Below are 23,266 nucleotides of genomic sequence, written 5' to 3'. Positions count from 1 at the left end.
GTCAGGCAAACCTTCCTTTTCGTTCTTGATCCGTCGTGTTGTTGTGGCCATTCAGTTATGACCCCTCTGTCCTTCAGATAGACAGTTCTTCTGTGGTGGACTCGTCACTCTGGCATGAGTGGACACACACACAAGTCCCCACCGGCCCTGCTATAACACTGTGAGTTTTACTGACCGACCTCCTGGTTCAGTCTCCGAAGCCCCACACCTTCCCGTGGGTTCCAACACTCAATCAGCATCCACTAGTGTGTCTCCTGGTGTGTCTGAAGGGTGTCTCTCCAGACCTGACTTTTATCCCTACTCACAGGGTCTCAGCTATCAATCAATTTTGAATGGCTGTGTCCATCAAACCAGCCCACTCCGGCTGTTTAACACTGAGGAATGTTAATGAACAGAATGGTATAAGATAAATAACCCTCTCAGAAGTCATAACACGGTGAATCAACAAGTCTCTCTCCCCTCTGTTATCTCTCTCTTATCTGTAGCAGATGTTCTTGCATGTTTTCTTTTCCATCTCTCTCTCTCATGAGCAGCATAGCAACAGTAATGGTTTGTGCTTCTCCCGGGGGGGGGGGGGGGGGAGGGGAATATGGGCAACTCTGCACCCCATTGTCCATCAGAACTGTTCATCCTCCATAACACAGGCATGTGGAATCCAAGGCAAACTGGCTGATGGGATCCAAATTTGATTGGAGGCCAAGTGTAGTAGTGTGTAGATGATTTTTTTTTATTGGACATCCATAATCAGCAGTGTGCTGCAGGGTACAGTGCTGATATCCTTGAAGTGATGATGTATTTGTGGTGAACTACCGTAGATGTCGGATTATAAGCCGCTACTTTTTTCCCACATTTTGAACAGCTTTGAACACTGCGGCCTTTACTACGGTGCGGCTAATGCATGATTTTTTTTCATGCCGCCAAAAACATTTTGCCTCGTAACAGTAGACCAATAAAATTGATGAGTAGTTCACAGAGGTCCAATGAAATTGTACGATAAATCAAGCGCACTTTCACAATTAAATTATTGTAAATCAGTCATTTGTACTCACCCTCATCAACATGGAAAACACTCGAAGAAAAGCATTGTGCTGCCTTTATGGCAGTTATTTAGTTTATAATATTTTCGCTTAGTAATTCATTTGTTAGTTAAAGTTAGAACTGTTTTAACTATATTTGTTTTCTGTACTACATCCCGGGATGCTATGACGTCACACCCGGTTTCGCCGCGTCTTGTGGGATACCGGTTTGCGATAAACGGGACGGCGGGGGGGCGAGCGGCGGAGCCAAAACGCTGCTTTTAAGTTAAAGGTGATCAATAACTTTTCCTGGTAGGCTGCAGTATATATATTTTTTACCAGTCGTTAGGAGATATTGGAATGTTGTTCAGTAAAAAAGTATACGCAACGTATATTTAAAAGTAGCCACGTTACAGGCACGGTTCGAAAAAAAGCATTTGCAATATGTATTTGTTTATGTTACCATATGGATTTAATTAAAAGTTAAAAAATCCTCACGTGTAATATCTTTCTGTGTAAGTATCTCATATTACAACGTGGGACACCTGCGGCCGAAAATCCGGTGCGGCCGAAAATCCGGTGCGGCCGAAAATCCGGTGCGGCCTAAAATCCGGTGCGGCCTGTACAAGTACAAAATTGATTTTATTTCTAAAATTAGAGCCAGCGGCTTTTAATCAGGTGCGCTCTGTGGTGCGAAATCTACGGTAGATATACCTGTCTGACTGCTCCTGTGGCTCCTCCCACAGACCCTGCTGACTGCTCCTGTGGCTCCTCCCACAGACCCCTGTATAAAGGCGACTGTGGGCTGCTGCTCTCCCTCATTTTCCCCAGGATGTAGTGTTGTTTATTCTTCCAGTCAATAAAAGCCGATATCTCGTTTCCTAAGTCTCAGCGTGAGTTATTGATGGTGCATCAGTATTAACAAGTTAAATGTGTATGAGGATGATATGATTAGTGTGACTGAGCAGGTTAGCAATGCTAATTCTCCTGCTAACCTTGCCCCTTTGCCCAATTAGTCACTCTTTGTTCTGTTCCTGGTCTAGTTTCCCCAGTAGTTCAGACTTTGCCCACTGGTTCTCCTGTTCTTGGGAGTTCACTGCTCACATACCCCAACAGTAAAACAATCGCTAGCTTGGCTACTCAAAACAATCCCTTCAGTTAACATGCTCTACTGGTTTATAACTCATAAAAATAAGGATTCTAGCCACAGGCTTTCCCAAGCAGTTTCATTTATCTTTACTCACACTTAGCGGTGTGTAGGTAAATTTGTAGAATGGCCCCAAAAGACCCAAGGGGCAGTTTGCGGCATTCTAAAATAGTGGCAGGGTTCGTGGGAGCCGGTGCACTACACCCTACACAGGCAATGCCACTGGTGGGGAGGCATTATTCTTTTATATTTATCTGAGCATGTGGACATGGATCTATGGGTTTAACTAAGGCATTTGTTGTGGAATAAAACTGTAGGATGTTAGAATCCCTGTTTAAAATGTTCCAATTCTGCATTTGAAATAATTATTATGGTCTGGTCATGTGATTTACAACCCCCTCCCCCCCAAACCAACAGCAGTATTTCCTGGTTCCTCTAGGCCAGACAGAGGCAGATTTAAAACCCTCAGTCTGGCTTTGCCATAGAAATGTTTGCGGTTGGTGCAAAGTTATATTGGAATGTTAAAGGTGAAATGTGTCATGGAGAAATCCTCTGTATATTTGTAAATTTTTGTACATGCTTGCTTTTCATTCGTCTACTTGCAAATTTCTTTTTCCTCACAACTTTAGGGCAGCTTTTTCCTCCTGGCACTAAATAAAACTGCTTTGCACTAATATGCTGTTACAGCTTACCATCTGTTTTTTTTTTAAACTGGTGACCCTCGTCAGGGTCAAAAAAGGCAGTATGCATCAGATGAACTGAGGGACCAGTTTCTTTGCTGTGAAACTCTGATTCCATGACTAGTAAGGGTAAATGAAAGGGAAACATTTATAATAACGAATAAGAAAATTGCAGAGAAATGAATACTATGTGACTGTCTTCATGGAAGAAGACACAAAACTGCTAAAAAAAAAAATAAATTTGGAGAACCAGAGGTCAAGAGAATGAGGGATCAAAGAAAAGTATTAGTGGAGAAGTTGCTGAGTGTGAAAAGTATTAAGCCCGAGGGACCCTATGTTCCACATACAGAGTTTTGAAAGGATGAGTTCCGGAGGTGGTGAAATTCCTGGTTATCATCTTATAAAATTCTTGGGTATTTAAATTGTTCCTGTGGTTGGGAGAGTAGCAAATGTGACTCCACTATTTTAAAAACAAGGAGAGAGAAAACAGGGAAACACTGACCTGTTGGAATGATGTCAGTGATAAGCAGAGTCCTAAAATTTCAAATGAAGGTAACAATAGAGCACGTTGAGAAGTGTTTGGGGCTGAGCAGAATTGGCATGCTTCTATGAGAGAGATATCATATTCAAAGGTTTCAAAGGTACATTTAATGTCAGAGAAATGTATAAAATATACATCCTGAATTCTTTTTCTTCACAACCATCCACGAAAACAGAGGAATACCCCAAAGAATGAATGACAGTAAAATATTAGAACCCCTAAGCCCCCCCCACCACCCATGCATAAGCAGCAGCAAAGCAAAGATCCCCCCTCCCCACCAACAAAAAAAAGTATTGGCGAGCCCCACCGAGCACTCAAGCATGCAGCAAAGCATCAATAAAGACACAGACTTGCAGTACCCCAAACACTACTCATTCACCCAGTAACTCGACATACCACAGGCTTTCTCTCTCCCTAATAAGGGAAAAAGAGATGTCCCCATTTCACAGTGAGAGGGGAGACATAACAAAACAACTTGCTGATTTATGATGTTAAAAGTCTGTTAAGTCGCTTTTACTGAGCTCTGTGCCCAAAGAACTTAGGTTTCTGGGCACACAGCCAGCAGCCAGCTTGCTGCTTTCAATCTTCAGTCTCCCATGACATACCAGTTTCCTGCGGAGTCACCGAAATCGAGTCCGCCCGCTTCCAGAGCCACGAAATCCTGGAGCCCTGAAGGTGCGCTGGTTTTCGAGGCCGCGTCCTTGGTATATCGAATAGTGGTCAGTCATGAGACTGCAAGAGCAAGTTCCATTCCCGCAAAGAACCGAAGTCAACGTGTAACTCCAGGTCAGGGTCTTCAAAAGAACCCCCAAAAAAGGGAAAAAAACCAATCCATTGGATTCTCACAGGATGTGACTGGTTGAGTTGATATACAAGAAATCAATGAGCCTTGTATACAGTGCCTATGAAAAGTATTCACCCCACCCCCTTGGAATTTTTCAAGTTTTATTGTTTAAAACATTGAATCACAGCGGATTAAATTTGGCTTTTTGTTACACTGATAAACAGAACAAAATCTCTTGTGACAAAGTGAAAGTAGGTCTTTACAAAGTGATCTAAATTAATTACAAATAAAAAACAAAATAATTGATTGCATCAATATTCACGCCCTTCAAGTCAGTATTTACTGGATGCACCTTTCACAGCAATTACAGCCTTGAGTCTATGTGGATAGGTCTCTATCAGCTTTGCACATCTGGACACTGCGATGTATCCCCATTCCTTATAAACCTGCTCAAGCTCTATCAGATTGCTTGGGGATAGTGAGTGAACAGCTCTTTTCAAGTGCAGCCACAAATTCTCAATTGGATTGAGGTTTGGACTGTGACTTGACCACTCCAGGACATTAACTTTGTTGTTTTTAAGCCATTCCTATGTGGCTTTGACTTTATGCTTGGGGTCATTATCTTACTGCAAAACAGACCTTCTCCCAAATCGCAGTTCTCTTGCAGACTGCATCAGATTTTCCTCCAGGATTTCTCTGTATTTTGCTGCATTCACTTTACCCTCTGCCTTCCAGGCATGCTGCTGTGAAGCATCTCCACAGCATGATGCAGCCTCCACCATGCCTCACAGTATAGATGGTGTGTTTTTGATGTTGTGCAGTGTTTGGCTTATGCCAAACATAGCATTTAGTTTAATGGCTAAAACTTGACTTTGATTTCATCAGAATCAGGTTTATTAACATTGGCACGCGTCGTAAAATTTGTTAACTCAGCAGCAGCAGTTCAATGCAATACATAATCTAGCAAAAAATAATAAATAAGTACATCAATTACAGTATATGTATATTGAATAGATTAAAATTATGCAAAATATAGAAATATATATTAAAGTGAGGTAGTGTCCAAGGGTTCAATGTCCATTTAGGAAGGGGATAGCAGAGGGGAAGAAGCTGTTCCAGAATTGCTGAGTGTGTGCCTTCAGGCTTCTGTACCTCCTACCTGATGGTAACCGTGACGGAAGGGCATGCCCTGGGTGCTGGAGGTCCTTAATAATGGACACTGCCTTTCTGAGACACCGCCCCCTGAAGATGTCCTGCGTACTTTGTAGGCTAGTGCCCAAGATGGAGCCAACTTAATTCACAACCCTCTGCAGCTTCTTTTGGTCCTGTGCAGTAGACCCCCCCCCCCCCCGGCATACCAGACAATGATGCAGCCTGTCAGAATGCTCTCCACGGCACATCTATAGAAGTATTTGAGTGTATTTGTTGACATACCAAATCTCTTCAAACTCCTAATGAAGTACAGCCGCTGTCTTGCCTTCTTTATGACTGCATTGATATGTTGGGACCAGGTTAGATCCTTAGATCCTCAGAGATCTTGACACCCAGGAATTTGAAGCTGCTCACTGTCTCTACTTCTGATCCCTCTGGGATTGGTATGTGTTCCTTCATCTTGCCCTTCCTGAAGTCCACAATCAGCTCTTACGTCTTACTGACATTAAGTGCCAGGTGCTGTGGCACCACTCCACTAGTTGGCATATCTCACACCTGTACGCCATCTCGTCACCACCTGAGATTCTACTAACAATGGTTGTACCATCAGCAAATTTATAGATGGTATTTGAGCTATGCCTAGCCACACAGTCATGGGTATATAGCGAGTAGAGCAGACCATAGAACCTTCTTTCAGCAACTTCAGAGTTTCTCATGTGCATTCTGGCAAATTCTAGCCGAGATTTCACATGAGTTTTTTTTCAAAATGGGTTTCTCTTTGCCATTCTCCCATAAAGCTGTTACTGATGAAGCACCGGGGCAACAGTTGTTTTCTTCCATCTCAGCCACTGAAGCTTGTATCCCTTCTAGGTTGTCATAAGTCTCTTGTGGCCTCCCTCACTAGTCCCCTTCTTGCACGGTCACTCAGTTTTTGAGGACAGCTGCTCTAGGCAGATTTACAGCTGTGCCATATTCTTTCCATTCCTGAATGATTGACTTACCTGTACTCCAAAGGATATTTAGTGATTTGGAAATTTTCTGTATCCATCTGACTCCTGACTTGTGCTTTTCAATTACCTCTTTGTGAGTAGCTTGGAGTGTTCTTTTGCCTTCATGGTGTGGTTTTTCCCAGTATACTGTTACGTACCCCGTAACTAGGTCACTTACCAGCAAAGATAGAGAGGTCCGTTGAAGTCTGATGGTACTATTTTTAAAAGTCTTTATTTATAAAGGGGCACAAAAATAAGGTTAATACAAACATTCAGATAATATACGTCGTCAATACTCAATCTAAAAGCGCGGGTATAGTAATAATCATCAATAAGAAATAGCTCTATCGTTTGTCTAGGGGATAATATATTGTCCGATGGAAATATAAAAGTCACTCAGTTCCTGCAGGCTTCAGCCTTTGGGGACCACTGGGTTTTCACTTGTTGGAGAGAGAGAGATTTGTGAGAAAAGGAACTTGCCCGGGTCTTTTGATGAGGCCAATCTGTTGAGTCGGGGGAGTTGGTTCCCCGTTGTTAGTTCAAGAAAATCGTTTCTGTGGTACCCGCCACCGGCTCCCAGGCAAGGGAACCGAACGCACGTGGCTTCCTTCAAATGGCTGCCCGCTATTACGGGATTGCTAGCGTGTCTTCTGGTGCGTCTGAGGGGCCGTCTCTACAGCCCCTCTTTTATCTTGACTCGCAGGGTAGTAGATGTCAATCAGGTTGGGGGTGATGCAATCTCTCTCTCAACCAGCCCACTTTGCCCGAGGGCTTGCACGTAGCCTAGTCCCCAATCCACAAATGTGTCTCCAAGAGACAATGGCCAATGTCGCGTTATTTTGCATCGCCGGGGAACGAGGCATCCGGCACGTCTCTCTCCCATTTCCTGGGTCCACTGACCCACCCCCTCCCCCCCCCCAGTGCTCTTGCGATTCTCACAAAGGAGGGGGCTGCGGGCATAATACCTCCCCTCTTAAAAGCGTTTTTTACCAGCAGTTAAAAACGAAGTAGTACAGAGTCTTACAGGATTTTAGAATCTAACACAATACAAAAGCTTTTATTTTCACTACAGAGCAATACAGTTAAACATTTAATTCAACATCTAAACAGTTAACGATTACAGTGTCACTTCCTTTACTAGCTTAACATCTTGTACCTTACTAAAGTCTTATAGCATCAGATTTCAACTTAATAACCACCTTTTTTTTTCAGCAAACAAAACTAACGAGTTGTGATCTTAAGCTTACATGTATATTACCACAGGTCATGCAAATACCAATTGTTATGTTGCTTTCAACTTAACAGGCAGGCTTCCAAGGGGTTTGTCATTATTCACATGCTTTGCTGAAATCCCGTACAACCGGCTGGGTTATTTAAAATGACGCCCTTCATTAACCGTCGTCTCTTTTCTGGTGAGTCCCTACGGGAGGAACTCGGGTAGTTTGGCGAGGTAAACTCTTGCCCGCCTCGTTCATAGGGGTTATTTTATCAACACCATGTCCCAAACTTAGACCATTTCCACCCAATTCTTTAATTTTACACAGGTGGCTAGCCCTCTCGTCAGGACCCTTCAGGCTATTGGTTTTTAATTCGAACTCTTTGTTCAAGCAGCATTTCAGATTCTGCCTCGTCATACCCCATTCTGGAATAGCAATAGGGTGGGGGGCCCCGGCATCTCCCGGCTTAATCTGTAAGCGATCTGCAGGGTTTTAAATTTCTTCATTCGATTTGGGAACTGCAGATTTCCCGTTTCCTTCACTAATAATATTTATCTCCCCAGTTTTGAGCTCCGCATTAAGTTTCACCACCCCTTCAAGCACAAACATCAGGGAACTCTCACTTCCCACGATTACCAGGGTTAACCCCTTTTCCACTGAACCAAGTCTATCTGACCCAAAAGGACAGCCATCTCGTTCAGCTGAATCAAATACCTCAGACCTTTTCTGAGCTCCGTGACTAGGTTCAGGACCACGTGCATCCCCATCTTGGACACACTCAAACGGGACATTGACCTCTTCCAGGCTTTCAATATCTGTACCTTTTTCAAATTCTAAATTCCCCTGATCCTCCCAGTTACTCTCTGGGCGACTCCCTTCCGGAGTAAACTCAACCCCACGGGCTGAAACAACCCCATCTGCCAACCAAGCAGACTTCTTCAAGGCAAGGGCACCCTTTTCATCTAGGACTGCCCTCATTTCATTGTCGGGAACACCTTTAGAATTTTCAACTTCGTCAAGCAGGTCTGCACACCAGACAGATCATCCATGTCCAACTCTGGACCTCTTAACCGCTCTAACGGTTCCTCATCTTTATTTTCTGCCTCTAGAAACTTGCCCCTCGTTAAGGGTAGATCTACCTCCTCTCCCTTACTCTCTTTCACTTTACTACTCTTCGCTTTACCACCCTCTAAACCCTCGTGGCACAGGGTCGGTAAAAATGTCTCGGCCAAATCGAAACTGGCCAGATTTAAACTGCTCTCGTTCTCAGCTGCCGCTCTCGACAGGCTGCGAGTGACCGCGCATGCGGGATAGCTCTTGGAAGCTATGGGCGGAGCCTCAACATGCACAGGTGGTTTTATCAGTGTCATGGCTGTCCAAACCTTACTCCTGGCTAAATCGTTACCAAGGAGGACATCCACGTCAGTTCTCGGGAATTCTGATGGCACCCCTATTTCAACTGGTCCAGACACCAGCTCACAATCCATAATGACCTTATGTAAGGACACCATTTCTATCCTTTTATTTATTTCCTTCACCGCTACCATGCCCGTTTTTCGACCAAACTCTAGTACCTTACTGCTGATCAACGACAGCTCAGCCCCCGTGTCTCTCCAGATCCGTACGGGAATTGGTGGGTCCCCCTTCCTCAAAGACACGGTTCCGTGAGACAGACAAGTCTCAGACCCTTCTCGTACTCTGTCTACCCAGGGCTCTCTTGTCGATTTACTGATTACCACGGCACATCCGATAGGGACTGCTGCTTTCCCTTTTCCCGTCTCCCTCCTTGGAGCAAAGCACCGAGACACAACATGCCCGCTCTTCCCACAATTAAAACAGGTCAAGCCCGGAAATCTCTGGCCGTCTGGCCTTTCCCCCTCAACCTTACCACCAGCTCCCGGCGGGACCTCTGCCTCAGCCGGCGGACTTTCTCGATCGTTCCCACGGTCCCTCGGGGAACTTTTATTCGAGGAAAACTTTGCCTTGTGGGTTAGGGCATATTCATCTGCGAATCTAGCAAATTCTGATATGGACTTATTCGGCTTCTCATTCAAATACATCTGGATCTCCTCCGGAACACAACCTTTAAATTCCTCAATCAAAAATAACTCCCTGAGACGCCCATAATCCTCGCCCACTATTTCTGCGGTGCACCAACGGTCCAAGAGCACCCCCTTCTCATGGGCAAACTCGGTATACGTCTGATTCCACCCTTTCCGTAAATTTCTGAACTTTTGTCTATATGCTTCAGGTACTAGCTCGTAACCCCGGAGAATGGCCACCTTTACTTGGTCATAATTCTCTTCCCCTTCCTCCTCCATGGACAATGCCGCATATGCCCGCTGCGCCTTCCCCCTTAACACACTCTGTAACAACGCCACCCACTGTGCTCTGGGCCACTTCTGATTCACTGCCACCTTTTCAAAAAGCAAGAAATAACTATCAACATCCGTCTCCTCGAACGGGGGTACCAACCTCAACACCCGACTAACATCAAACCGCTCCTCTTGGTCCGACCCCTGACTTCATTGCTCTTGCTTTAACTTCTCCATCTCCAAGGCATGTTTCCTCTGTCTCTCTGCCTCCCTCTCCTTCTCGGCCCTTTCCTCCTTCTTCCCAGCTGCTTCCAGCTCTTTTAACTGAAGTTCATGCTCTCTTTGCTTCTCAGCTCTTTCCTGCTCCCGTTTCACCTCTAACTCCTTTAGCTGGAGCGCATGCTCCCTTTGTTTGTCGGCCCTTTCTCTCTCTCTCTCTTTCTCTCTCTCGGCTGCTTCCAGCTGCTTTAACTTAATTTCATGTTCCCACCTTAATTTCTCCAACTCTAACTGAGCTGTCCCACTAGCTGGTACCTTTTCAGGGATATTTTCCAATACCTCAGCTGCAAACACATTCTTCTCAATGTAATACTGAGTTATGGCCCTTCGCACCTCCCGCTTTTTCATTGACGACCTCACCTCTGCAAGGCTTAACCCCTTCGCCAAATTTACTAAGTCTGATTTGGTGGCCGCCTCTAGCGCCCCCAGAGTCGGGTTTCCTATAAATTCATCCACGTCCATCTTTGCTGGTTTCCTGTCTGGCTACCCGCGTACCAGATCCAAGTTTGGACTTACAAGCCCGATTCACTGGCCCTCAAATTTGGTATCAAATCCTGAGACGAGATCCCCAAGTTGTTATGTACCCCGTAACTGGGTCACTTACCAGCAAAGATAGAGAGGTCCGTTGAAGTCTGATGGTACTATTTTTAAAAGACTTTATTTATAAAGGGGCACAAAAATAAGGTTAATACAAACATTCAGATAATATACGTCGTCAATACTCAATCTAAAAGCGCGGGTATATTAATAATCATCAATAAGAAATAGCTCTATCGTTTGTCTAGGGGATAATATATTGTCCGATGGAAATATAAAAGTCACTTAGTTCCTGCAGGTTTCAGCCTTTGGGGACCGCTGGGTTTTCACTTGTTGGAGAGAGAGAGAGATTTGTGAGAAAAGAAACTTGCCCGGGTCTTTTGTTGAGGCCAATCCATTGAGTCGGGGGAGTTGGTTCCCCGTTGTTAGTTCAAGAAAATCGTTTCTGTGGTACCCGCCACCGGCTCCCAGGCAAGGGAACCGAACGCACGTGGCTTCCTTCAAATGGCTGCCCGCTATTACGGGATCGCTAGCGTGTCTTCTGGTGCGTCTGAGGGGCCGTCTCTACAGCCCCTCTTTTGTCTTGACTCACAGGGTAGTAGATGTCAATCAGGTTGGGGGTGATGCAATCTCTCTCTCAACCAGCCCACTTTGCCCAAGGGCTTGCACGTAGCATAGTCCCCAATCCACAAACGTGTCTCCAAGAGACAATGGCCAATGTCGTGTTATTTTGCATCGCCGGGGAACGAGGCATCCGGCACGTCTCTCTCCCATTTCCTGGGTCCACTGACCCACCCCCTCCCCCCCCCCCCAGTGCTCTTGCGATTCTCACAAAGGAGGGGGCTGCGGGCATAACAATACTGACTTGCCAACAGTTGAACCTTCCTGATGCAGGTGTATTTTTACTACAAATCACTTGAAACACTTTGATTGCACATGGATCTCCAAAAATAGATCTCCATTTAACTAATTATGTGACTTCTAAAACCAATTGGTTGCACCAGTGATGATTAGTTGTCATTTTAAAGGGGGGGAGGGTGAATGCTTATGCAATCGGTTATTTTGTGTTTTCATTTGTGATTAATTTAGATCACTTTGTAGAGATCTGTTTTCACTTTGACACAAAAGAGTCCTTTTCTCTTGTCAAACAGCCAAGTTCACTGTGCAATGTTGTAAAACAATATAACATGAAAACTTCCAAGGGGGTGAATGCTTTTTATAGGCACTGTATTTGTAACTTCAAAAGAGTTTGTGAAGGGTCTCGCACAGGAGGTTGGTTAGTTTGGTTGGAGAACACAGAATTGAATATGTACTGACATGGACTGAGAGCTGGTGTTTGGTCTGAAAGAAGAGTGTGAATAGTTGGCAGCCTGTGGCCAGTGCCAGTAGGACCCAAGATAATTACTATATTTAGTAACAATTTGGCTGAAGGAATAAACTGTTATGCTCCCAAGTTTACTGATGATGCTAAACCAGGTGAGGGTGTGAAAATGTAATGAATATTCAGGGTTATAAAAATGTTGCTTTAGTGGGTGAGAACATCACAAATGCAATATAATGTGGAAAGAGGTTATCTGGTTCATTGCACAGAATAGAAAAGCAGAATAATTTTTAAATGATGATTGAGTGGGTAGCATTGAAGTTCAAGGTGACCTGGATGAGCTTGTGCACGAGTCACTGAAGGCCACCATGTAGGATGGCAACTACTATGTTATCTTTTATTACAATTGAACGAATACAGGAATAAGGAAAATTACTGCAATTATGCTATAACTCTGAGGCTGAATGAGACTGCACATGGATTTTAGTCTGCAATTTCCAACTCCTTGCCTAATGTGTGCCTTCCTGAGAGGGAATGCAGCAAAAATTCATTACACTGATTCCAGGGATTGCAGGTTAACTAAACGATGAGAAATTGAGTAGACTGGGATTGATTTGAAGATTATGAAATCTCACTGACACTCATCAAATTCTTTCAGAACTTGGCAGGCTAGATGAGGGCGGATGTTTCTTATGGCTGATGAGAAAGGAGCTCAGGACTGATGTTTCAGAATAAAGTGTTCAGGTTTAAATGACGGTTCTTCACTAAATAGATGATGAGTCTTTGGAATTCTCTACCCTAGAGGGCTGTGGAGGCTCAATAACTGGGTTTATTCCAAATAGGATGATAGTTTTTTGGGCATTGAGGGATGGAAACCTCCAGTAAAATGGTGGTGCTCACACACAGTGGCTTCTACAGGGATAACCAAAGGTGTTATGGTCCTTTTTAAAAGTTATTTTTTGCAATCACAAGATCCTGCTGGACATTAAAAACTTAAAGTTCTGCGAGTTGCTCATTGGCAGAGAAACTGAAGGAACTGGACTCGGTGTGGATCGTGCTGCCGCCTGCATCAAAGAGGCATTGGAGGAGTCAGTGCATGAAGGCGATGTGCAGTCTAACAGCAAGTGATCATCTTGGTCTCTTGTGATCACAAGACCCTGCTGGGCATAGCTAATGTGGGATGTTGCAAGTCCGACTCACTTGGCGGACTGCAGGAGAGCTGTGTGCCCTAGGTGATAGTGACAACTATGCTTCAAGCCGCAGTGTTGCCTGTTCACAGCCATCGAGGGAAGAGGCATCGGTGTGCTCCACCAAGTGCCAGAGGCAGTGAGGCATGATGTCCAAGCTGGAGTTGGTGCTGCCCACCCCCCATCCCTTCCGGTGTTCATTCGGCAGAAGACAAGCCATATTGTGTTCAACTGCCTACTGCTGCAACATCCATGAACTCAGGGACTTGCACTATATTTTTGCTTGTATGACTGAATTTTACTGCTGTCTTATGTGCTATATGTGCCTTTTGCTGTTGATGACTATCAGTGCTGTGTTTTGCACCTTGGCCCCAGTTACGCTGTTTAGTTTGGCTGCATTCATGTACGGTTGAGTGAGAGCTAAGCTTGAGCTTGAAGGGAGGTGGTGCAAGAAAATGGAGATCAGAGAGAAGATCATTGAAGGGATAAGTGAGAGAGTGGGATCTGAGCCAATAAAAAGAAGCATGGTGAAACTGGAAAGGCCATTTTGGCATGGGCCAGGGTTAAGGTGGGAGGCTTTGGCAGAACAGGTTTCAGTGAGAATAGACGGAGGCTAAGGGTGCTTCTGAGTCATTTGGAATAACTTAGTTAGAGCCGAAGGTATAACAAGCCACAGTGAATTCGAAACTTAAAGGTTTCAGAAAGAAATCACAGGTAAGTGCAGGTAAGTTTTTTGTTGTCTGTAAATCCTTGGTCCTTAATTCAATGTAGGCAGGGTAGTAGAGAGGTTGGTGGAATGCTCCTTCTGTTAATAGGTGGGATTTCAGGGTACCTAACAACCTCCCTGATGACTGCATCTGTGGGAAGTGCACTCAACTTCAGCTCCTGATTGACAAAAACCTCACAGATGAAGCTTTTACTGAGGTAGTCATGCCAAGAGTGCAGACTTCAGATAATAGATGGGTGAAAACTTGGAGTAGAGTAAATAGTGCAGTGCTCCCTGTGCCCATTTCTCCTCAGCTACAAGTGCACCCTGGGGGCGAGACAACCTATCAGGCCGCAGCAGCAGCTGGACTTGTGGCACTGTGGCCAGGCTTCAGGAAAGAGGCTCAAGAGCCAATGTAATCCAAGGTAATAATCTTTGGATTACTCTCGATGCTACGTGCTAGTCAGGGCAGAAATAGGATGATAGTAGAGATGAGTGAGTGGCTGAGTAATTGGTGCAGGTGGTAGGGTTTCAGCAGGGAAGAGTAAAGTCAAGCAGAATGATAGTGGTAGGAAGCTCAATAGGGGAATGGACAAGAGATTCTATGGCTGCAGAAGAGAATTCAGGATGATCTGTTGTCTTTTTGAGGCATCACCAGTGGAAAGGATGAGTGGTGTCAACATCTCTGAAGGTCTAACCTGGGCCCAACATGTTGATGCAATTACAATGAAGGCATGATAGCCATTAGGAGTATGAGGGGACTTGGCATGTCACCAAAGGCTCTCGCAAATTTCTGCAAATGTACTTTGGAGAGGTTGCATCACCAGCTGGTCTGAAGAGGTCCCTGCACAGGATGGGAAAGAGCTCCAGAAAGTTGTGAACTCAGCCAGCTGAGTCATGAGCACTAACCTCCATTGCAGACATCTGTAAAAACATGGCATCCATCATTAAAGCCCCTTCCACTTTACCTAAGACATACCTTCTTATTGCCACAATCAAAGAGGAGGTACAGGACCCTGAAGACACACATTCAACAGTTTCTTCCCCTCCAGCATCACATTTCTGCATGGATAAGGAACCTATGTACACTACCTCACTATTTTGTTCTTTCTGCACTGCTCATTTAATTGAATATTTTAATGTATATTCTTATTGTGGCACAGTTCTTTTACTATTATGTTTTGCAATGTACTGCTGCCACAAAACAAAACAATTCATGACGTACAATATGTCAGTGATACTGAATCTGATTCTTATTTTGATTCAGGAGTTCCGGTTCAGGATGTCTTAGAGTAGCCAGGGAATATTCTCAAGGGAGAGGGTGAGCAGCTAGAAGTCATGGGGTTCATTGACACTATCGACAAAGATAGAAAGGGGGAAAGAGATCCTGTGGAATGAGTACGGGGAGTTAGGAAAGAGTCTGAAGAGCTAAGGTAATCCAAGGTAATGATCTTTGGATTACTCTCAGTGCCACATGCTAGTCAGGGCAGAAATAGGATGATGGTACAGATGAATGAATGGCTGAGAAATTGGTGCAGGGGGTAGAGTTTCAGCCTCTTGGATCATTGGAACCTTTTCTGGGGCAGAAGTAACCTGTACAAGAGAGAGGTATTGCTCCTAAACTGGAGAGGAACTAAGATCCTGGCAGGGAAGTTCGCTAGTGCTACTAGGGAAGTTTTAAACTAGTTTGGCAGGGGGATGCAAACCAGATCTCTAGGTCAGAAAGTGGAGGAATGAAGAGGAAGATAGATGTCAGGGGCAGTAAAACCAGGCAGGAGCGAAGTAATAGGAATCATGGAATGGATAGTTTGAAGTGTATGAATTTTAATGCTAGGGGTATTATGGGGTATTATGATGAACTTAGAGCATAGAGCTATGAAGTTGTGGCCTTATAGAAACTTGTTTGAGAGAGGGACAGGAATGGCTGTTTTGATGTCCCAGGGTTTTTTGATGTATCAGAAAAGATAGAGAGGGAGGTAAAAGAGATGGGAGAGTTGCACTACTAATCATGAACAAAATCACACAGCTGCAGTCATAGGGGACATAATGGATGTCTTGTCCACTGAGTCTATATGGGTAGAATGCAAAAACAGTGCAATCATTCTGATGGGACTGTATGACAGACTCCCCCAGCGGCCACCAGGAGACTGAGGAACACATGCAAGCAGATAAAGGAAAAGTGAAAAATCAATAGGGTTGTTGTCACGGGGAACTTCAATTTTCTTAAATTGAGACCTTCTTAGCGCAAGTGGTTTAGAAGGGGCAGAATTTGTTAGGTGCATCCAGGAGGGTTTTTTAAAATCAAAATGTAAATAGTTCAACAAGAGGAATGACTGTACTGAGCCTAGCCAGGTCACTGAAACTTCTGTGGGTGAGTCATTATGGAACAGTGACCAGAACACAACTCAAGTTTTAAGTTAGCTGTAGATAAGGATTAGGATGGAACTTGTGGGAGAGTATTAAACTGGAGCAGGGCAAATTAGGAGAGCGTTAGGCAGGAACTAGGGAGAGTTAAATAGGAACAGATGCTTTGGGGCAGGTTTCCAGCTAACGTGTGTGATGCACCATCAATAACTCTCGGAGATGTGAAGCGAGAGATAGGCTTTTATTAGCTGGAAGAAAGCACTGTCAGCAGCAAGAGACCATCACACAACATCCTGGAGACTGAGGGAGGAGCAGTGCCTCCAATCGCCTTTATACAGGGGTCTGTGGGAGGAGCCACAGGAGCAGTCAGCGGGGGGGGTGGGGGGGGCGTGTCCAGACAGGTATATGTAGTTCACCACAGTGTGGAGGGTGTTTAAAGATCAACTGCATAGAGTGCAGGACAGATGTGTACCAGTCAGAAGGAAATTCAAGGAAGGCAAAGTAAGAGAGGCTTGGATGTCAAGAGAGGTGATGAATTTAGTCAAGAAAAAATAAAAGGATGTAAAGCTTAAGAAACTAGAATCACTCAAGCCCTTGAGTATCATAAAGAAGCCTGAAAAGAACTCAGGAATGGAATTAGAAAAGCCAGAAAGGGCCAGGAAAAGTCCTTGGCAAGTAAGATTAAAGAGAATCCCAAGGCATTCTATTCAAACATCAAGAGCAAAAGGCTAAGTCAACTCAAGGATAAAGGGGAAAGCATTTGCTTGGATGTGGAGGATGTGGGTGAGTTTCTTTACATCAGTATTTATCAAGGGCAAGGACATGGAGGATAGGGAGATCAGTGTTGTGCATATTGATATGCCAGAGTATTTCAAAGTAAAGGAAGAGGTGGTTTTGGGTCTCCTAAAGAGCATTAAGGTGGATAAATCCTTGGGGCCTGATGGGATATACCGCAGGATATTGAAAGAGGCAAGAGAAGAGATTGCTGGGGTTTTGACCAATATTTCTGTGTCCTCTCTAGCCACAGGTGAGGTTCCAGAGGACGGCAAAGTAGATAATTCAAGAAGGGAATCAGACCAGTGAGTCTCACATCAGTGGTAGGGATGTTACTGGAGATAATTGGGGATAGGATTATTGAGCATTTGGAAAACCATGGCCTAACTGGGGAGAGCCAGCATGGTTTTGTGCAGCGTAAGCCATGTTTTACGAATTGAGGTTTTTGACAAGGTGACCAGTTGGTTGATGATCGTAGAGCTGAGGATGTCTACATGGAATTTAGTAAGGCGTTTGACGAAGTCCTTCATGGGAGGTTCATCCAGAAGATTAAGATGCATGAAATCCATTGAGAATTGGCCATTTGGATTTTGGACTGGCTTGCCCATCAAAGACTAGTAGTGGTTGAAGAGTCTTGTTTTAGGAGGAGATCCATGATGACTGGTGTGCCACAGGGACCTCTGTTGTTTGTGATGAATACCAACAACCTGGATGAAAATGTCGATGGATAAGTTAGCAAATTTGCACATGATACGAAGATTGGTGGATAGCCTGGAAGACTGACAAAGAATACAGCGGAATTCAGATGAGTTGCAGATATGAGTGGAGAAATGATAGACTGAAGTGCTGCACTTTGGGTCAAATGTAAGTACAAGACCCTTAACAGTGTTGATGAGCTGAGGGATATTGGAATGCAAGTTCATAGTTCCCTAAAAGTGGCTACACAGGTTGATGATAGGCTGGTTAAGAAGGCATATGGCATGCTTGCCTTTATTAGTTCAAAAGTCAGGAATTTATGTTGCAGCTTTATAAAACTCTAGTTAGGCCACATCTGGAGTATTGCAAACAGTTCTGGTCCCACTATTAAAGGAAGGATGTCGAGGCCTTGCAAAGAGTGCAGAAGAGGCTTACCAGGATGCTGCCTGCTTTAGATGACAAGAAGATGGGCAAACGTGGGTTTGTTTTCTCTAGAGCAATGGAGCCTGACAGGAGAACTGATAAAGTTTTATAAGATTATGAGAGGCAGAGATAGAGTAGACAGACAGTATCTCTCCAAAGTATAGGGTTGGAATGTCTAATACCAGAAGGCATGCAGTTAAGGTGAGATGAGTAATTTCAAAGGAGATGTGAGGGGCAAGTTTTTTTTTTAACACAGAATGATGGGTGCTTGGAATATACTGCCCAGGCTGATGATGGAGGCAAATACATTAGATACGTAGAGACTTTTAAGAGATGTTAGACCATAAGACCATAAGGTACAGGAGCAAAAGTAGGCTATTCAGCCAATTGAGTATGGCTGATCCAATTCTTCCAGTCATTCTCACTCTCCTACCTTCTCCCCATACCCTTTGATGCCCTGGCTAATCAAGAACCTATCTATCTATGCATTAAATGCACCCAATGACTTGGCCTCCACAACTGCTCGTGGCAACAAATTCCACAGATTTACCACCCTCTGACTAAAGTAATTTCTCTGCATCTCTGTTCTAAATGGACGTACTTCAATCCTGAAGTCGTGCCCTCTTGTCCTAGACTCCCCTACCATGGGAAATAACTTCACCATATCTAATCAGTTTGGGCTTTTTAACATTAAGAATGTTTCTATGAGATCCCCCCTCATTCTCCTGAACTTCAGAGAATACAGCTCAAGAGCTGCTAGATATTCCATGCAATAATCCTTTCATTCCTGGAATCATTCTCGTGAATCTTCTTTGAACCCTCTGCAATGTCAGTAAATCCTTTCTAAAATAAGGAGCCCAAAACTGCACACGATACTCCAAGTGTGGTCTCATGAGCGCCTTATAGAACCTCAACATCACATCCCTGCTTTTATATGCTATAGCTCTAGTAATGATAACCAACATTGCATTCACCTTCTTCACCACCAACTCAACCTGAAGGTTAACCTTTAGGGTATCCAGCAGAAGGACTCCCAAGTCCCTTTGTATCTCTGCATTTTAAATTTTCTCTCCATCTAAGTAATAGTCTGTCCAGCTATTTCTTCCACCAAAGTGCATGACCATACACTTTCCAACATTGTATTTCATTTGCCACTTCTTTGCCCATTCCCTAAACTATCTAAGTCTTTCTGCAGGCTCCCTTCTTTCCTCAATACTACCCGCTCCTCCACCTATCTTTGTATCATCGGCAAATTTAGCCACACATCCATTAATTCCATAGTCCAAATCATTGACATACATCGTAAAAAGCAGCGGTCCCAACACCGACCCCTGTGGAACTCCACTGGTAACCGGCAGCCAGCCAGAATAGGATCCCTTTATTCCCACTCTCTGTTTTCTGCCGATCAGCCAATGCTCCACCTGTGCTAGTAACTTCCCTGTAATTCCATTGGCTCTTATCTTGCTAATCAGCCTCTTGTCAAAGGCCTTCTGGAAGTCCAAGTACACCACATCCACTGCATCTCCTTTGTTTATTCTGCTTGTAATTCCTTCAAAGAATTGCAGTAGGTTGGTCAGGCAGGATTTTCCTTTCAGGAAACCAGCTGGCTTTGGCCTATTTTGTTATGTGCCTCCAGGTATTCGGTAATCTCATCCCTAACTATCGATTCCAACAACTTTCCAACCACTGATGTCAGGCAAACAGGTTTTTTGTTTCCTTTTTGCAGCCTTCCACCCTTCTTAAATACTGGAGTAACATTTGCAATTTTCCAGTCATCCGGTACAATACCAGAATCTATTTTTCTTGAAATATCATTGTTAATGCCTCTGCAATCTCTCCAGCTACTTCTTTCAGAACCTGAGGATGCATTCCATTAGGTCCAGGAGTTTTATCCACCCTCAGACCGTTAAGCTTCCTGAGCACCTTCTCAGTCGTAATTTTCACTGCACAAACTTCACTTTCCTGACACCCTTGAATGTCTGGTATACTGCAGATGTCTTCCACTGTGAAGACTGATGCAAAATGTTCATTCAGTTCCTCTGCCATCTCTGTCTCTCATTATAATATCTCCAGTGTAATTTTCTATTGGTCTTATTTCTACCCTCAACTCTATTTTACCCTTTATATAGTTAGAAAAGCTTTTAGTATCTTCTTTGTTATTAGTCGCCAGCTTCCTTTCATGATCCACCTTTTCCTTCCTAATGACCTTCTTAGTTTCCTTCTGCAAGTTTTTAAAAGCTTCCCAATCCTCTCTCTTGCCACTAGCTTTGGCTTCATTGTATGCCCTCTCTTTTGCTTTTACTTAGGGTCTGACTTCACTTCTCAGCCATGGTACTGTCCTTCTTCCATTCAAAAATTGCTTCTTATTTGGAATTATCTGCCTTACACTTCCCTCATTTTTTGCAGAAACTCCAGCCATTGCTGCTCTGCTGTCCTTCCTGCTGGTGTCCCTTTCCAGTCAACCTTGGCCAGTTTCCCTCTCATGCCACTATAATTTCCTTTATTCCACTGAAATACTGATACATTAGAAATTAGTTTCTCCTTCTCAAGTTTCAAAGTGAACTCGATCATATTGTGATCACTTTCTCTTAGGGTTCCTTAACCTTGAGCTCTTTTATCACCTCCGGATCATTGCTCAACGCCCAATCCAGCACAGCCAATCCCCCAGTGGGCTCAGCAACAAGCTGTCCTGAAAAGCCATCCCTTGGACATTCTACAAATTCTCTCTCGAGGTCCAGTACTGGCCTGGTTTTCCCAATCCACTTTCATGTTAAAATCCCCAACGATTATCATGACATTGCCTTTCTGACACACCTTTTCTATCTCGTGCTGTAATTTGTAATCCATATTGTGCTGCTGTTTGCAGGCCTAAATTTAGATAGGTATGCAAATATAAGGAAGATGGAAGAATATGGACATTTGTAGGCAGAGGGGATTAATTTAGTTAGCAATTTGATTGCTAATTTAATTCATCTGGCACTATATTGCGGGTTAAAAGGCATGTTTCTCGGCTGTATGGTTCTATGTTCTATCAGCCTAAATACCTTGACAAATTGTGGAGTAGGTTTCATTCTTAAGATTTGAGAAACTCTGTTGGAGTGCATTATATTTGGAGCCAGAAGTAGAGGGAATGAGTTATTTATAATTCATATTTTGTCAGTTTGGAGTATTTTCTCACCAGGCGACCAAACCAGACTTCACAATAGTCTAGTGTGAATCAAGGATGACCAGGACAATCTACTTTTTGCAACTGTTTTATTCAATTTTATTTCATAGTTGAAGAAATTTTGTTTCAGAAAACCTAACTTGTCAATTTTTCTTGCAAAATCTATAGATTACTGCACCTTTCGATCAGTATCATATATTGGATTACAAAATAAAGCCTCAGCAAAACTAATTGATAAGTTTCACGTTTGGACCAGATTAGAAAGTGTAACTAAAAGTTTGCTCCAGGGATATTGACTTTGAAATTCTCACAACAGAGTCGTGCTTTTTCTTTATTGTTCCAAGTTTATGACCCTTTTGTTTTTGTCCCTTTGTTTTCAATATGTATATTCTGCAGCATTTCATTTCTAACAATAGATCACTGCATTTGATTTTTTTTGCTATTTTTACATTCATTTAGTTTCACAAACTACAGATGTCAATTGAAGGAAGCTTGCCCACGTATAGATCTTGGCAAGAGGAGGTATGTAAAAGCTTGTGGTTTTCTTACTTGGGTTGGTTGCTACATGCTGTGTACATCAACATGAGCCTCATGTTGAGATTCCAATTGACATTTCCTTTCCACTTCAACTAAGCGCAGAAAAAGGTGATTTCAAGTTGCTCCTTACATGCAAGGAATTTAGCAAAGGAGACCATTCAGCCCCTCACTAACCTTTCAGTACAATAACCAGCCCAAAGCTGACCCTCTTAGCTTTGGGTTGGCTATTATCCTGAAAGGTAATTTTCTTTCTGTATTCCTATAATATTTCCTTACTTCAAATATTTTTGCACATCTCCTTTAAAAATACAGGTGTCTTTGTGTTATTCACTCATTGTCAAATCATTTATGGATGTCTGCACAGAAGTTTGGCCTTCCCAGTTAAAGTATATATTGTAAACACCAAAATGCTGAGTGAAATTTCCAAGGGAACTCTCATTTAAATACAACATGACTGATTAATTATGGTCAATCATTTGTTGCTGTAACACAAGAGCTTCAAACAGCGCACTCAGTAATCCTTGTGTTACCATTTAATTCACAGTTGAAGGCTGTGACTGTCCCAGTAATGGTCTGTTGAACAAATGATTCCAATTTAGGGTGAAGCATAGCTAGAAATGTCACACCCAGAAGACAAGCTGGACACAAAGCCCTTCAGTATGAATCGAGCCCAATATATATGTTATTGATATTTTACCTGATGGCATATTTCTCAGAATATTGAAAGAAGCAAGTGAGGAGATTGCTGAGGCTTTGAAAAAGTATCAGTTACAAATATGGCTGGAAAAGTGCAGATGGAGTTTAATTTATGGTAGTGTCCAGTGATGCACTTTGGAAGGCCACTGAAAGGAAAATATAGACAGTTAATAGCATTAAGGTACAGAAGGATCTTGAAGTTCAGTTCCATAGCCACCTGAAAGTGAGTACACGACTGAATAAAGTGGTAAACAATGAGCACAGCTTGCTTGCCTTCACTGAAAGAGGTGTTGAGAATTAGAGTTAGGATGTCATGCAGTAGTTATATACCACTTCAGCCAGATCACACTTGCGTGCAGTTCTAGGCATCCCATGAATAAAGGATGTGAAGACTGGAAAGGGTGCAGAGGATATCTACAAGATGCTGGCTGGATTAAAGGATACAGGCTATAAGAAAAGGTTGCTCAAACTTGGCTTGATCTCCCTTCCCTGTCAGGGACTGAGGAAAGATCTGCCAGGATTTTAAAATTATGAGAGACACAGATGGGTTAAACAGTCAGAATCTTTTCCCTAAGGTAGAACTGTCTAATGGAAGAGGGCATGCTTTAAAGGTTGTGTGGAGTGTGGTTAGTTTAAAGGTATTCTTTACAGTTGTTTTTTTTTTTAAATGCAGACTGCTAGGTGTCTGGACTGGATTACCAGGGGTTGTAGTGGAAATAGGCAGTTTGGTTGAGCTGAA

At 43.5% G+C, this 23,266-nt stretch overlaps 1 protein-coding gene across 1 annotated transcript in view; it reads left to right on the top strand.

Annotated features, from left to right (window-relative positions):
* ccdc17 (coiled-coil domain containing 17) overlaps positions 1-23,266 on the top strand; it is a 92,092-nt gene that overhangs the window by 8,585 nt on the left and 60,241 nt on the right. Inside the window, exon 4 of the mRNA XM_073062443.1 lies at positions 21,754-21,816. Within this exon, the coding sequence (XP_072918544.1) occupies positions 21,754-21,816 (63 nt within the window). The remainder of the gene's footprint in view (positions 1-21,753; positions 21,817-23,266) is intronic.

Source organism: Hemitrygon akajei, chromosome 12 (genome assembly GCF_048418815.1).
Source record: "Hemitrygon akajei chromosome 12, sHemAka1.3, whole genome shotgun sequence".
Classification (NCBI taxonomy): Eukaryota; Metazoa; Chordata; class Chondrichthyes; order Myliobatiformes; family Dasyatidae; genus Hemitrygon; species Hemitrygon akajei.
This window is presented reverse-complemented; position numbering and strand designations above follow the sequence as displayed.